Source organism: Rhipicephalus microplus, chromosome 4 (assembly GCF_043290135.1).
Source record: "Rhipicephalus microplus isolate Deutch F79 chromosome 4, USDA_Rmic, whole genome shotgun sequence".
Taxonomy (NCBI): Eukaryota; Metazoa; Arthropoda; class Arachnida; order Ixodida; family Ixodidae; genus Rhipicephalus; species Rhipicephalus microplus.
In genome coordinates this window covers 108618480-108634327 of record NC_134703.1, presented here as the reverse complement: position 1 = coordinate 108634327, position 15848 = coordinate 108618480, and the positions used below count along the sequence as shown (strand labels likewise).

The 15848-nt window shown below is 46.6% G+C and overlaps 1 protein-coding gene across 1 annotated transcript in view; it reads left to right on the top strand.

Moving 5' to 3' along the window:
* Positions 1 to 3557: 3557 nt before the first annotated feature.
* The window catches only part of LOC142814404 (glycine receptor subunit alpha-4-like), a 49860-nt gene continuing 37569 nt past the window's right edge, over positions 3558 to 15848 (top strand). The window contains exons 1-2 of the mRNA XM_075893145.1: positions 3558 to 3642; positions 5955 to 6018. Of these exons, the coding sequence (XP_075749260.1) occupies positions 3558 to 3642; positions 5955 to 6018 (149 nt within the window). The remainder of the gene's footprint in view (positions 3643 to 5954; positions 6019 to 15848) is intronic.

The following is a 15848-nucleotide window of genomic DNA, read 5'->3' as shown; positions in this document are numbered from 1 at the left end:
CTTGAACAGGCCTCTTGTTCTCACATACTCGTAACCTTTGCTGGAGCACGCTTTCCAGAGGATGCACTCCCTCAGAATTGATTCAGTGTACGCTGGCTTCTTGGAAGCGAAATTCGACACTTGATTCTTGATAAATTCGGTGGTTTTATGGCCTTCGTCTGCGGCTCTTAGTACACTCACAAAACAGGCGATTTCTTTGTTGCTTTCGAAAGCTTGAAGGCGTTCACGAACCGTATCGTGCTGGTTTTGGAGCGTCTGCAGTTACTTATTGAGGCGGGAAATTTTCCGCTGCAGGCGGTTCGTCGTTTTCTTCGCATCCTCTATCATCCGCTCAAGGTCAAGGTCTGTTTGAGACATTTTATCTGTATATGAACTGGTTTGGCACATACTATCAGCAGGCAATGAACAGTCCCACGTTCTGTCCGAAGACCCGCTTGGTGCAACATGTTCTTGATCTCCAAAGAGATCAGGCTCGACATCTTCATGCCTGCTTTCATCTGGGCCATTTCGTGCACTCTTTTTCGCGCAAGCTGATGAACCACCATCTGGTACTTCTCTTCGAGGCCACTTTCTTATCCTTGGAGCCCTTGGCTTTTGCATATAGGACGGGTAATTGGGGAACACCGTCGGGATAGCAATTGGCAGGAGCATTCGCAGTTTGGTGCCTTTCTTATAGTCATTTTCGGTGAAGTGAAGGGAACAAACTGAAGAGCGGTCACTGGGTACCCACCTCGTTTCTTTTCCGCCAGATCCGTGCCGGGAGATGTTGGTGAGCCATGCTTGTCGTCTTTCAGCGCTCGATGGAAATTCATGGTAGCTCAAACCGGGATTTTTCTTTGCGTTCGACGCGCACAGTGGAACACAGCAGTTATTTGGCATACTAACTGGCCACTCTAACTGGACTGTGAGGCAGATCGCATCAAGCTGAACACAACTATATTTGTTTGGAGCATGTAACCTCATTCCGCGGCGAGAAATTGGCGCGAAAATGCCGCGTTTGCCGTAGCGCGCCCGCGCGTCTCTACGGTGTGTCCCCTACTACTAGCGCCCCCCGCGAAACTTGCGGCCGCAACTGTCAACAACGCTCGTGCTCCCTCGCCAATACGCGGCGGCTCCACGCAGCAGGCCGCACCCTGTGCGCTTTGATCCAGCGGCCGTGACAGTGGGAATCGATGATATGCGAAGCACAAATGAGGAAGGTTGATATGCCACTTTCAAATCACCACAACGTTACGAGGTGGAGGTAAATTATGCCGTACATGACTTCCATGTCATGATTATCATGTTTGGATGTGTCGTTTATCTTCGTCATCTATTCACGTCACGTCATACCAAATTTAGTATATGTGGAGCTAACGAAGCGTCCGCGAGCACGCTATGAGCGTGGTATGTTGTCATGTTTTTCCATGACACGCGTCTTATGGTTATTATGTTTGCACCAGTCATATACCTTCGTCATCCGTTAAAGTCACGTAACACCAAATTTGGTAAATGAGGAGCTAGCGAAACGGCCTTGAGTCCATCGCGAAGGGCCCAATATATTCCAACATAATGTTGACGCGTGCGCACGCTGCGCACAGCGACGCTACGTTAGCAAAACGCTAGCACTCTAAGTCTGACGACAAGCGTGATCGGCGCGCCCCGCCGTGGTGGTCTAGTGGCCAAGGTAGCTGGCTGCTGACCCGCAGGTCGCGGGCTCGAATCCCGGCTGTGGTGGCTGCATTTCCGATGGAGGCGGAAATGTTGTAGGCCCGTGTGCTCAGATTTGGGTGCACGTTAAAGAACCCCAGGTGGTCGAAATTTCCGGAGCCCTCCACTACGGCGTCTCTCATAATCATATGGTGGTTTCGGGACGTTAAAACCCACATATCAATCATTAGCGTGATCGGCGCGACCAGCATCCGTCGACGTGGCCCGACGGCAACCGGCGCGAAATACGACATGTGGCATTTCGCGCCAATGCGTTACCCAGACAGCACTGCCTCTGCCTCTTTTCGAGACGGAGGGACCCCGGACGTGCTGAAACCCGCATGCGTCAAAGCAACGCAGCGCGCACTTGCGAGCATATGACAGGACCGGCTCCTGGCGTGGCAACGCCGGCGTGACGTGACAAAACGAACGCCGGCGCGCACGCGTGCCGGTTCATGTCAAAGTGTATTGGTGCCTTGACTGTGGCACGTAGTCATGTTCTCACATGACACGCATCTCATGATTATCATGTTTGCACCAGTAACACACCTTCGTCATCAATCAACGTCACGTAATACCAAATTTGGCATATGTGAAGCTAGCGAAACAGCCGTGAGCGCATGATGAGTGTGGCATGTAGTCATGTTGTTACATGACACGCATGTCGTGATTATCATGTTTGGATGTGCCATTTACCTATGTCGTTTGTTCACGTCACGTAATACCGAATTCGGTACATGTGAAGCTAGTGAAACAGCCGCGAGCGCATCATGAGCATAGCATGTAGTCATGTGTTTGCACGACACCCATCTCATATTTATCATGTTTGCGCCAGTCTCAAATTCGTCATCCATTCACGTCCCGTAATACCACATTTCGTATAAGTGAAGCTAGCGAAACGGCCGCCAGCGCATCATGAGCGTGGCATGTAGTCATGTTGTTACACGACACGCATCTTATGATTATCATGTTTGCACCAATCAGATACCTTCATCATCTATTCACGCACCAGAATGCCAAATTCGGTATATGTGACGCTAGCGAAATGGCCGAGAGCTCATCATGAGCGTGGCATGTAGTCATGTTGTTACATGACACGCATGTTATGAATTTCTTGTTAGGATCTGTCGCTTGTGTTCGCCATGCAATCGCGTCATACCATATCCGTTTTTCAACATGTCATGTGAACGAAACCACCACAAGAGAAGCAAGACCATGAAATATTAATCATGACATTGACGACATACAACTCACAATTTTCATGTTATGACTGGTCAAGTCTGCTCGTCATATAGTCATGTTATGCCGTACCAAGTTTGGTATCGATGCCATTATCCAAACGGCCAGGAGAGCTAAAAGTCGTAGGCGGCTAGATAGATAGATACGCTCCAAGTCGCCGAAGTTCGCTAAGAAATGCTTCGCATTTAAGAAACATTATGGTGCCAACAGGAATCAAACCCCACATTCTGCGTGGCAATACCGTATTCTATCACACAGCCACGCTATGTCTCTGAACTGCTTTTCAAGTAGACCACAATGTTGGTTAAACGTCAATTGTGGTTGCAGTGCTGGCTGTCCAGCCTTATAAACAGTACATACTGTTACGCCTGGAAGTCTGCACTGAACGTCAATGCCTCTGCAAAGGCAATCTGTGTCAAGGCCAGCAAGCTAGCCTGCCTTACACGATCGACTCAACGACGTCATCAAGCGGCGGCGCCGGTCTGTCACGCAACCCCCAGCGATCTCCCTCAGCCCACGAGCCCGTTGAAGCTATCGGCGCCTTCTAGTCTGGCGAGTCTTACGCAATGCGTGGGAACGTCACTCGTCCTTGGCTGCAACCACGCGTAGCGGCTTCGGATTTGATGAGCATGACGTGGCCCAGTGGTGGACCCCATTGGAGGATTCTGACATCACGGCCAGCGTTAGACGTTGGGGACCCAAAGGATCCACCCGGTGCGTATAAAAACAGCCCTGCGGCGCGTCGCCAGCAATAGACCTATGTGTCAGAGAAGCATCTCGGGTGCTTCGAGCCCCTTTCGCTGTCGGCGCGGCCGGTGTCCTTGGCAGCGGCGAGTTTCGTGGCGCCCTTCGTAACCTCATTGGTGGTGCGCTTCGTAACAGAGAGAGAAGCCTACGGATGCCTGCGACAGAATACATCTCGCCTCTTCGATTCCCTATGCTGTCGGCCCCAGTGCCGAATTTGTAACGCCTCTATTTCTATGCTGTACATAAACCTTGCCTTAACTCACCGTCGTATCGTCCGCTCGTCTATCAGCTCTGCGCAGAAGCAGTCGCGAGCTGAGTAACACATGCTACCAAACGGCTGGTGACCCTTTCGGCGGAGTTAGGAGCCATGGCGCCTTCGGGACCGTGTTGGCGTCTCGCCTTCGTAACAATACTCACTCCTCTCATACAGCTATCACGTCGTGTTGACGATAGCTGCAAAGAAGCATCATCCACTGAAGGTCATTTATCTAGCAGTGACGAGGGCAGCCATCCTCACTGGCACAAGCGCTAAATATCAGCTTACCGCTTATGGTGATGCTAATACCCATGTTTATGTTGGAATCGTTACGCAACAGTGAAATGCGACTGTGTAACATATGTCTGTGTGTACATTTCATAGCGTTTCGCCCAATAACAAAGTAAAAGAGTCGCCTTTCATCTGCATTCTTTGCATAACATCGATTCCAAAGGTACGTGGTATTTGCTCTTTTTTTTCTCGTCAAAAAAATAACCATTGTTTTAAAGTTTTCCGTGCAAACTAGGAATAAAACGTACAACACAAGACCCGTATAGGCCATATTTTTACTTAAAAGGCTGCACTGAAAAACGAATCCGCATTACGGTGGCTTGGCAATGCGATGTGTATAGGGTACGAAACACAGTTTAACCGGACACGCACAAAATTCATCTGGTGCATTTTACGTCGGCAGCCAACAAAAATTGCATGAAAGGAACCTGCGAAAAGAGAAAGCGCACTTGCTCCCGCCTGTATGGCACCCGTCACTAAATCAATTTCAGCTGTAGATAAATTGATTGATGATTTTCTGACGCATCCTTCAGTACTCCTGAGATATCACAAATGCGGCTTCGTAAGCTCTTCTCTCTTCGTCGTCTTTTATCCACTTCATAACTTTTTTAAACTCAGGCATGCATGTGCATTGGTTATTGTGGGTATAGCTGAATTCACGGCGTTGGTTATCTGTCGACAATTATACCTGTCCTGTAGGTATACTGTGTCAATGCGTCTTGAAATTTGCCCGCTATGTACACTTTCTTCCGCGTGCTAATGACACTCTCTGAGGTCGTTAACACGGGTTTATTAGCATAGGGTTATTTTCCCAAGCAGTTCACAACATGATCTGTGGTAGAATTGTGGTAGAACGCAGTATACGTATACGACTTCGACGGATTCAGGCCATGATGTTTTATTTTTTGCTTCAGTCGCTACTTTTCACTCACAACAAATGCAGCGGCCAATAACATCATATTGGCTGAGACGCTGGCTGTTTAATTCCGTTTTCTAGTGAACCACTTAAGGTGGTAGGCCACTCAAAAACAAAAACATTTTTTAAGAGCAGCCAGTGTTGAAATAACTTTTTCCTCAAAACTAGCATGTCTTATTTAATTTACCCAGCTATTTACAGTGAAAAATATTGAATATTGATTTATTCGGAGGTAATCTTTGTCAAAAATTGCTTTAAAAGTGCTAGCCACGCGAGCTGTGATAAGTGACTGATGGGCGGCTTTATTCAGTAAAGCATTGACGTTTGTGTAACTAATGGCTGGAGCTATGCAGTGAACTAGAATAAATAGTATGCAGTGAATATCAAGGAAGTAGTGCTAAAAACAAAAAAAAACAGGGAAAAAGAGCCAATTTAGACTGAACCTGTTGGAGAATTCAGCTGTGAGCTAAAAAATATTCGATGGATTTCTTTTATTCTAGTTCACTCCACAGATATATATGTTGTAAATCATTGTGCAAAATTTCAGTTCAAAGTATAAGCCGAGAAATACGTTATGAAAGTTTGCTTCGCAAAATTTGGAGCAAATTGTTATTTTCAGAAAAACGTAAACATACATTTCCGAGCTTGTAAAAAGGGTCACAATCATCGCATGCAGGCCTAAAATCCACCAGATTGATAGCTGGGCCCTTCTGCGGAAGCATTATTGTCTCCTTTTGTTCGGGTGGCGGCTCGTCTTTTCTCCCTGGCCTGTTTTCCCCCATCTGCTGACATGCGTTTAGCATTCTGCATGCGCAGGTGGGCCCTGGCGATGCAAGCTTTCGTCGTGTGGTACCCTGGTTCTATGCGAGCTTGTCTCAGGGTATCTAGAGTGCTTACGCTGCCATTATTAAAGTGTGCCACAGCATCACGTAAGGCAAACATTAGTGTAGGCAAGCTTACATAAACCTCTTTGGGTGCCCGCTGCCATATTAGACCATTGAAACACTCATTAGCATTATGAGTCTTTCCATGAAGGCACTTCATTAGAAGTTCATCAGAGCACAGATCACAGTAGACAGTTTTAATTTTGTTAAGCACATCATATGGAAGTCCTCCTTGGTGTACATATTTGTTTGATGTTTCGTCATCGGCTTTCCGTAAACTGTGTCTTTTAAGGCACAAACTCAGAGACGCCCCGTCGCAAGTGAAACTATTAGCTTATAACACTTTAATACGTCCAAAGCTTGAATACGCTTGTATTGTATGGGATCCGCATACTAAGTCTAACATATATTCCCTCGAAAAGATTCAAAGACGAGCAGTGCGTTTTATTTACTCAAAGTATGGTCGTGGTACATCAGTTACGGAACTAATGCGAGATAACGAAATCCAGACGCTATACAATCGTGGCGCCAGCTTCTCCGTCTAAAATTCTTGGACTCACTAATTAACAATAAACTTGGGCTAGACCCATCACATTACGTTACCCCAGTTTCGACCAGGCAAACTCGTCATTCTCATGTCCGATCCTTAACTCCGTATTTTGCGCGGACAGATTTATTTAAGTTTTCCTTTTTTCCGAGAACTGTAACAGAATGGAATAACTTGCCTTCTGATTTCCTCCAAACCTTCGATCTTGATGAACCCAATGTTTAATTCTGTGAATCTTGACCCCCCCCCCCTCCCAATATTGCTTGATTTTTTTTTGATGTTTCTCTTCTACTCGCTCTTCTCCTACACAGATGTATTTTAGTCAAGCTGTGTTACTCATATACTGATCGCGTGCTTTCTTTGTTTTGATGTTTCTCTTCTACTCGCTCTCCTCTTACACAGATGTATTTTAGTGAAGCTGTGTCACTCATGTACTGATATTGTGTTTGTGTTTGTGCCCCTCCTGCTTGGGCCTTTTTGGCCTGCAGTATTTCACAAATAAATAAATAAATAAATAAAATATTTCCCTTGGCCGAGTGCTTCGACCCTTTGGTATACGCACCAGCTTTTCCGTCCAAGCGGGCACAGGCTATGTCTCGGCTGCTTGTCGGTAGAGCTGCAATAAAAAAGACTGGCAAGGGTAGCCTTTTTCATTGCAGAAAGGTTCCCCACATTAGCCCTTATGGCGATGTCATAAGGTCTAATGTATTTGTATTTGTATTGTATTTGTATTTGTAATGTATTTGTATTTGTAATATAATTGTATTTAATGACATCACCTTATATAACAGTCACAATAAAATGCATAAAGTATTTTGAATAGCATTAGGACGAAACACTTGTTTTTGAAAGCGATTTTTCGAAACCAAAACCACAGTTGGAAATGTGGTTTCGGTTTTGCTATAGGAGCATGGGGTATAGAAAACTTCCTGTAACTCGCAAACTAATGACACTAGGAGGATCATTTTTGTTGCAACACATATGCGAATGTTTGGGCGTGCAAGAAAAGCAAAACCCTAAAAATTTATTTCGCGAAAAAAAAATGACTTTTGAAAGTGGCCTACCACCTTAACCTTTTGTGTGACAGTGGGACACATACGTACCGCTTTTCCGTATAAAAAATTACAGCATATCCACGGTGTGAATGATGATGAGTGGGGCGAAGAGTCCATCATCCCGTCTGTGCTTCCGTCCGTCCGTTCGTTCTTGCTTCCGTCTGTCCGCGCGACCACCCGTGCGTCAATCCATGTGTTCGTCCATCTGTCCGCGCGTCCATCCGTCCGTACGTCTGCGCGTCCATCCATCCGTCCATCCATCTGCTAGTCTGTCTGTCCGTCCATGCGTCCGTCCGTGTGTCCATCCAGGGAACACTCCAAGTACCGCCATCTTCCATCTCGCAACCCTTGTGGCACATACCCGCTCTAGAGTGGGTGTGTACCACCGGTGGCTACGTACGTACGTACGTACATTCGTTCTACATACATACATACATACATACATACATACATACATACATACATACATACATACATACATACATACATACATACATACATACATACATACATACATACATACATACGGAGGAGTGATAGACCCACGTCATAAGGAGCTTCGCCCCTAAAAATTTTCTCCCACATCACCCGTTGCATTTAGCCCAGCGCCATGTCACTCATATTCTACTGAAATCTTCACAGTCTTGAGGAAAATTGTTTATCTTGTTTTCCAAGCGCGGAAGTAGTGTTATATTTGCGTTAAATCTCTGTCATTTTAAAGACGATAGTCTTTCTTGGTGACCTTCGACGCAAAAATTTTCGTCTGTCTATACATTTTTCTGTTTGTCCACTCTTAACGGCACCTGGTACTAGAAAACGGCCGACCCCATCCGTAGCTTCCACCAATGTTGCTCAAGGTTTAGCGTTCATACTTGTGCGATTGTCCATTAAAAACCAATTATTGCGCATGTCTGGGCACCATAACAACACGTATATAATCTGCATTTGCGTCTTTTACTAGAGAAGGCATACATGAGTAATTTTAAGGATCGTAGCGCTTATCACGCTGCACTGACTATGCAACGCTTGCACGAAAAGGCGAGTGTTTCCAACGCTTTGCTAAAATGGGACAGTGGTGGCACCTATCCATCGCCTTGCGTTCTACACCTTATCACCTCTGAGACGGGCGCGCACACCGTCTCAGAGCCATGTGCTTCATTTTCCAAGAAAACTTCCAGATGGCACTCATGTCTCACGTGTGGCGTGACTTGATGCGTTCGTTCGCCTCCACTGCACGCTCGAGACACTCTATCACAGCGTCTCCAGAATACCATTCACCGATTTTCTTGCGCAGAACAACGAATAAATGTTTTGTTCACTCTCTTCACATGCAAGACTATCATCTTTCGACGAAATTTGCAGATTAAATTGCAGATGCGGGACCATTTTTCTATGATAACTGCTGAGTTTTTTTTCTTGAGGAAGATAAAACCTACAAATAGAAATACCTGATAATTTCCTCTTTTTCTGTTTTTACTGAGAGCTTATTTTGGCTTCCAGTCATGCCGTGTTTCTCGAAAATTCTCATAATTATTTGACCAATAAATTAACCCGAACAATCCCCTCTTATGTTGCCTCACTCATATGACCCTAAGTGAAGTTGCGGATATTAGTTCGTGAAAATAGTTTTCTTTGTGTCATATAACTAAGAAGGTGCATGTTCAGGGATAACGGCTGCGCTAAGCAGTTGCGACAGCACAAGCAAGGGCAGTCACATAAGCGAAAAAGAATAGCTGGTGCTTGCGGTCAAGTCAGCTTTAGAGGAACAAAACAGAGTGTTTTGAAGGCCTACAAGAGGCGCAACTGCAGGTGGTGTTCTCCTGCTAAAATGAGTTCCGCGCAACTTTAACCTTCATAAAGTGAGAAGTGATGCTTTGTGCCACTTCGGCCGTTTCATCCCGATTACCCGTCGAAGTAATCATGACACGGAGCCTTCACAGGGCAGCGGAGCAGTGTTTTCTCACCTTTTTCAAACATTCTCGCGAGTCGGTGGGACACCCATGTGCCACCTTTTTCTCAGTGAACTGCTGGCTTGATTTTGATGAAACTTGCTGTTTATTTTTTCCTTGTAGTTTAATGAACTTACAGCAGCCAGTTTTTATCGTGAAAAATACAGATAAACCCACAAAAAAGGAATTTTATTGCACGAGTTCGATATACAGCATCAATACATTAGGTAGCGCTCAAAAATGAGAACGCCGTGGCCGCTCTGACTCCACGAAAGTGAACCATGCATGCGACAAGCTCTCGTCACAGCCTCTTTGTTACGTATTTGACACCGGCCTCGAGAGCATGGGAAGACGAACAGGAAGCGAGACGTCGCACGTGAACTCGTCTGATAAATGTGCTCCGCAGGACGCGCGTCACAAGAGACTCGCGAAGCAGCGCGGAATGAACCACTGAGCTGTCAAGAAACAACCCCCCGCGCCACTGACTGAGGCCCGACCGGCAACTCCCATGACGTGCCAGACGTCTTACTGTTCCTCTCGTACGGCGTGCGTCCGAGGACAGAAGCGCTCCGCAACCGAGCGAGCTTCAGCAAGGAGCACTCCATGTTCTCGTTGTGATTATCACCACAAGCCGCTCGCAAACGCACTGACAGTGCGAGCGGTGAGGTGATGGAAGGTGGGGCCGCGGAATTTGTCGGCGCCGTTTTTCCGGACGCGCTCTGCGTGTCACTCCGGCGTCGTCAATCCGAGGCGCTCACCTCGCCACCCCCGATCGCTGCCACCTCCGCGACGGTGCGAGTTCCGTGCACTGAACTGGAAGCTGCCGATACTCTACGGCAGACCAAGAGTGGAGATTCGAAGAGTTTTCATGCGATTTTCTCGTTGTGCATGCTGATTAGCAGTGGTGAGACCACGCCCACTAAATCTCTCGTCTTTGTTTTAAACTCAAGTGCCCAATTGTTTTTACATTTTTGCGTACTCAACGTCACACCACGTAGTTAATTGCAATCTCTTTATGTCGAGTGACATCAGAGAAACGAAAAAGAAAACACGGGCCCAGATTGTAACTGTTGTCGTCAAAATAACGGCACATCACTTGTATAGCTACCAAGATATGTGGGACCATTTCAAATCGTTGCTCAAGAGCGGTAGTCCTGCTTCTAGGTCAACGAGACATTTGATGTTCAGGGTGTCACTTAAGCGTCGTTATGAATACTGTGTTGAGGCGAAAGAAACATTGGACGACTTACCTAATCTATACGGCTGTACGGCTGCTTTACCGTTTTTTTTTTCGTCACAGAGCGGCTTTGCATGCACTACGCTCAATCCCGCTCCCTCCATAAGTCGCGCAAGCGTTGCACGCAACTGGCGGGACAAAACGGGCGCGAGTGCGAAATGGATTTCGTCTCCGCGGCAGGTGAACAACGCTGCCACCAGCGTGCGCCCACCTCGCGTCGAGAAGGAGACAGGAAAGGGAGGGCAGGCCCGGGCCTCGTTTCCGGGGCCCGGACACCCCGTTGCGCGTGGGAAGCCGTTGGCCGATCAATCAGTTCGGCCGGTCTGGCCGGCCGGCGGCGTTCGGACGGTGAACACCGGCGCACTCAGACAAAGCGCTCCGGGGGAGCCGATCCGTCAGGCCGAATCAGCGGCTTTAATAGGCTGCCGTTTTCGGCCGCGGGCGCACTCGATGAAGTTGTTGCGCGCGCGGTCAGCCTCTCCCAGTACGGGGCCACCCGCTGTCCTCGGTGACCCCCTTGGCCCGTCTGACGCTACCGACGTGGCTTGTCGCCCGCCCGCGGACTTTTTTTGCGGTTCCAGCTGCCCCTGAAGACGCGTGGAGGTGCGATGAAGGTACGGAGGACGCGCCTCCTTTTCTGTCCAGCGTACAGAGGACACCGCTGGACATTTTCACACGTCTGAAGGAGCGGTCTCGAAGTGTCGAGGCCGCTGTCCTTTCATATACGGTATAGTATAAAAGGAGAGCGAGATTCAATAAGAATTCCATCGGCGCATCGTGAATCGACACGGAGTCTCGCCACAAATAATGTTAAAGCATGTTAGTTGCAAAGTGGACCACGCATGCACTGAGAGTTCGGTTGTGATAAGGCAGGCAATTTCGCAAAGATCGCGCGGACAAAAAAAAGAGAAAAAAATTTAATTTCCTGAAACCGAAAATGTAACATAGACAAGGGTTACAAAAGGAAGAAACACGGTAGCGTTTTCTTGAACAAAAAAAACCAACCAACAGAAAAACAAAGTAATCATGCGTGCCACGTCGCTGAGTGTATATGGCAGCTTGACACTTTGTGGAGATTAGAAAGCATAAAAGCTACAAATACCGGTGTCACGCCGGTCCGAAGTAACGCATGGTAAGGGAACGACAGCCTATCGCGTTTACAGTTTCCTTGCCTGGTACCTCTTCGTTGAGAGTACACGGCAATGGGTACACGGTAAGGTATTTCATCTTGCTCTAATAATATGGCAGCCTGTGGGTGTGCTAGTGCAAACGAGTAAATAATGTGTATTTCGCACATATGCTTAACTATAAGTCTCAGTGTTGTCCAGCTTTTTCCACAGTGTGTTTTAAGCGCGAGCTTTACTTTTTCTTTTTTAAGCGTAAATCGATTCCGTGCAGCGACCAGGGACACTCTGCAACCCGCTTGCTGTTCGTTGACACTTACTACTTCGTGGTGACGTGACTAGCGCTCACTACTCAAGAGTAGAGAACTTTTATTCCGTGGCTGCACTGCCTCTTTTATAGCGAAGCGTGGCCCGCATTTGGAATTAGTGGTACGGTGAGCAGGTAAAAGCACTCGTGAATCGTGCATGCGTGTCTAGCCTCCAAACTAACTGCAAGATAAATTGATGTAGTCCAACGGAGTAAGACAATGCATCAATTTGGAGGACGCTTCATATAATTACTACATGCTAACTATAATGCTCGATCAGTATGAAATGTGTAATACAATAGAATGAATACTCTCAAGACCCTACTGGGGGTGTTACGCCCATGAGAATTAACGAGAGACGCTAGAAGAGAGTATGAATGAGGGATGATTGGAATGCACTACAGAAACGACGAGGGCCCCGCCGCTGTGGTCAAGTGGCTAAGGTACTCGGCTGCTGACCCGCAGGTCGCGGGGTCAAATCCCGGCTGCGGCGGCTGCATTTCTAATGGAGGCGGAAATGTTGTAGGCCCATGTGCTCACATTTGGGTGCACGTTAAAGAACCTCATGTTGTCGAAATTTCGGGAGCCCTTCACTACGGCGTCTCTCATAATCATATGGTGGTTTTGGGGCGTTAAACCCCGCATATCAATCAATCAATCAATCAATCAATCAGAAACGACTCGGAAACTACAGAGTAACGGTCACCTCAAGCGCTGCTTGTAAAGCGCCACATCAATGGAAAAGTCATATTTTGAAATATTAACTGAGAAAGGGCAGCACTATTCACTGCAGGAACATCTAAAATAACTTGCAAATGCGGAGGACAACTTAACAAATGCTGACACAAATAGTGTAGCAAAGGCTATTGAGTTGACAATTTATATGTTATTAGTCTTTCACCTAAAGATCTAAATTTGTATTTCTAATGGAGTGAAGCGTAATAATTATGAATTAAAACAGTTTTAGAATTCTGCAGACATTTTTGCTATTGATATCGTACTGCTATGGTTCGTAATGGTTTCAGTTTGGTCACCACTTCACAGGAGTGATTTTGGGAACTTTATCGACGAAAAAAAAATAAGAGAGTGCTGCAAGGATAATGCAAAGAATAAAAAAAAAATCGGCAGATCCCACGTACCTGGGGATCGATGTTATGCGAAGCATGCGGACGTAAGGTGACCGTGTTTATATTTTTCTTATTTAGCTACACGTAATGAAATCACGCTAAATATATGTTTACAAATGTAGCACGCGCAGACATGTGTTGAATAGTTGCAGATGTTTATATAACCAGTTGTTTGCACTTGCGCAACGATGTCAACTGGAACAGGCGTATTAGCAACACCACAAGCTGATATGAAGCACTGATGCTCGCGAAGATGCTGGCCCGGGACGTTGCTACTTAAATCAACTTCAGCGCAAGGCACCTAACCCCAATTGACGTTAACCCGGCGTGACGGCTGCATCAAAGGAGCGCATATGAAACGTTTATAAAATTCAGTAGGCAACACTGCAACTACTACTGATGTTTCACGGAAATTAACGTCCATTGTAAAAGTAATTCGTGGGTATGTGCCACGGTCTTCGTCTATTCGTGTATGTATTCGTGTATGTACCCGTTCGTGGGTATGTGCCACTGTCTGGCGGGAAGTGTCTGACGATGTACGCTACGGGATTGCGACATTATTCATGTCTTGACCAGCGCGTTATATTCCTAGAACAATCTTACCTTCCCATGCTAATTTTGGTTCTCGCCAAGTTAAAGGGGTGACCACGAGTGCACCCAAACGTAAGCGGCTAGATAGATAGATAGATAGATAGATAGATAGATAGATAGATAGATAGATAGATAGATAGATAGATAGATAGATAGATAGATAGATAGATAGATAGATAGATAGATAGATAGATAGATAGATAGATAGATAGATACGCTCAAAGTCGCCGAAGTTCACCAAGAAATGCTTCGCATTTAAAATAAGTCTTTGGTGCTTGTAGTTGACGATAGACATCCATGGCGACCGTATCTCAAATATCCCGCGCAGGTTTTCACGTTAGTCATGTATCCACGCTAGTCATTGTAACGTCTTCCCCACATCACAGTGTAATGAGTAGAACCAGGCTAGCGGCCACGGAGTGTGAATGCCCCCTACATGTTGGCGAAAAAAAAAAAAAAACTTCGATTCATATACTGCATTCTCACCACACATCAGAACAAAAGAAACACAAGAGTATAGAGAAAACCACGCGATTCAACATTGGTGATTGGGACGTGTGTCCTGAAACAGAGTAATTTCTCGTGTCCAGTGTTGGGGGAGGTTGCTTATTTCGTTTACGCAAAAACCTCGCATCGAAAACTCGATGTTCAAAGACAAGTATGTAGACTTTTTCGTATTCCACATGAAAACTGCTGTCACCAGTTATTTTTGTAATGCGCAACAGCTGAAGGTGGTATCAGCCAACAAACTTTCTGAAGTATAGGAACTCTGTGATCCAAAATTTTTCATATTGCACTGTTGGTGGACCCGTCGGCGGGAAGTTACGCCAAAAGTGCCAGTAAATCACTTGAACGCACCACTGCTCACACCTACCTGCCTCCCATTGCAGCGGCATGTTGCTACCTTACCTTCTGGGGCATCATTGCAGGTGTTGTGTCTCACACTTAAGTTGCGGTGTGACTGCTAAGCAGGTACGGCGCCGCACTGTCAAGTTGCGGTTTCGCAATGATAGGGAGGCGCGATTTGGCACCGCTAAGCAGGTGAAACTTTGCACTTCTAAGCTCGAAGATGCGGGTTCGATTCCCGGTCATGGTGGCCTTACTAGAATGCGGGCATAATGCAAGAAGACCGGTGCTATTATATTTGAGTGCGCACAAGAGAGCTTTAGGTGGTATAAATTACTTCATGATCTCCCGCAATGGTTTCCTCCCTAAACATGTAGCAGTTTTGGCAAGTAATTCTTCGCAAATAATTACTTCGTTATCCCATATGCTCGGTAAAATTCTTGTGACTCGCCTGGCTGACACTGCATTTGTCCTGAAGTTCGGATGTATATTTTTCATTGCTGCCCTTCGTAGCGTCTAACCCAAGCGCCCACGTTTTAACTGCAGATGGACTTCAAGATGGCGAAAGATTTCTGGCTAGTTGAAACCACGACCGCCACGTGTTGGTGCCTTTGAACGCCTATCGCACTAGCGCGCTTGTTACTATCGTCCAATCTCTGCGAAAACGTCCGACAGCTTCCGCGAGCTTCAGAATCGCTTTCTCCGGACATGACATGTTTTGAGAGAGCACCGGCACCACCAAGATTGTTTTGACTTCGTAATGATCAGTGAACACTGTCTCGGGAATGCGAAGCTGCTCATCGATGACGCGTTCATGACGCATTCGACAGAGCTTAAACGCCACCGACACTATCTCGCGTGCAATGTGATAATGCCGAGACTGAGGGGCATCTCTCCTTGCGAGCTGGTTCTGCAAGTGCCATGTCGTTTCTTATATCGCCTGCAGTTCACTCTCGTATATGTGAAATGTACTTCGTTCACTTGCTGTGTATTCGACGAAGGAAGCAAAAAACAACCAAAGGGGTCGTAAAGCGAGCCCAGA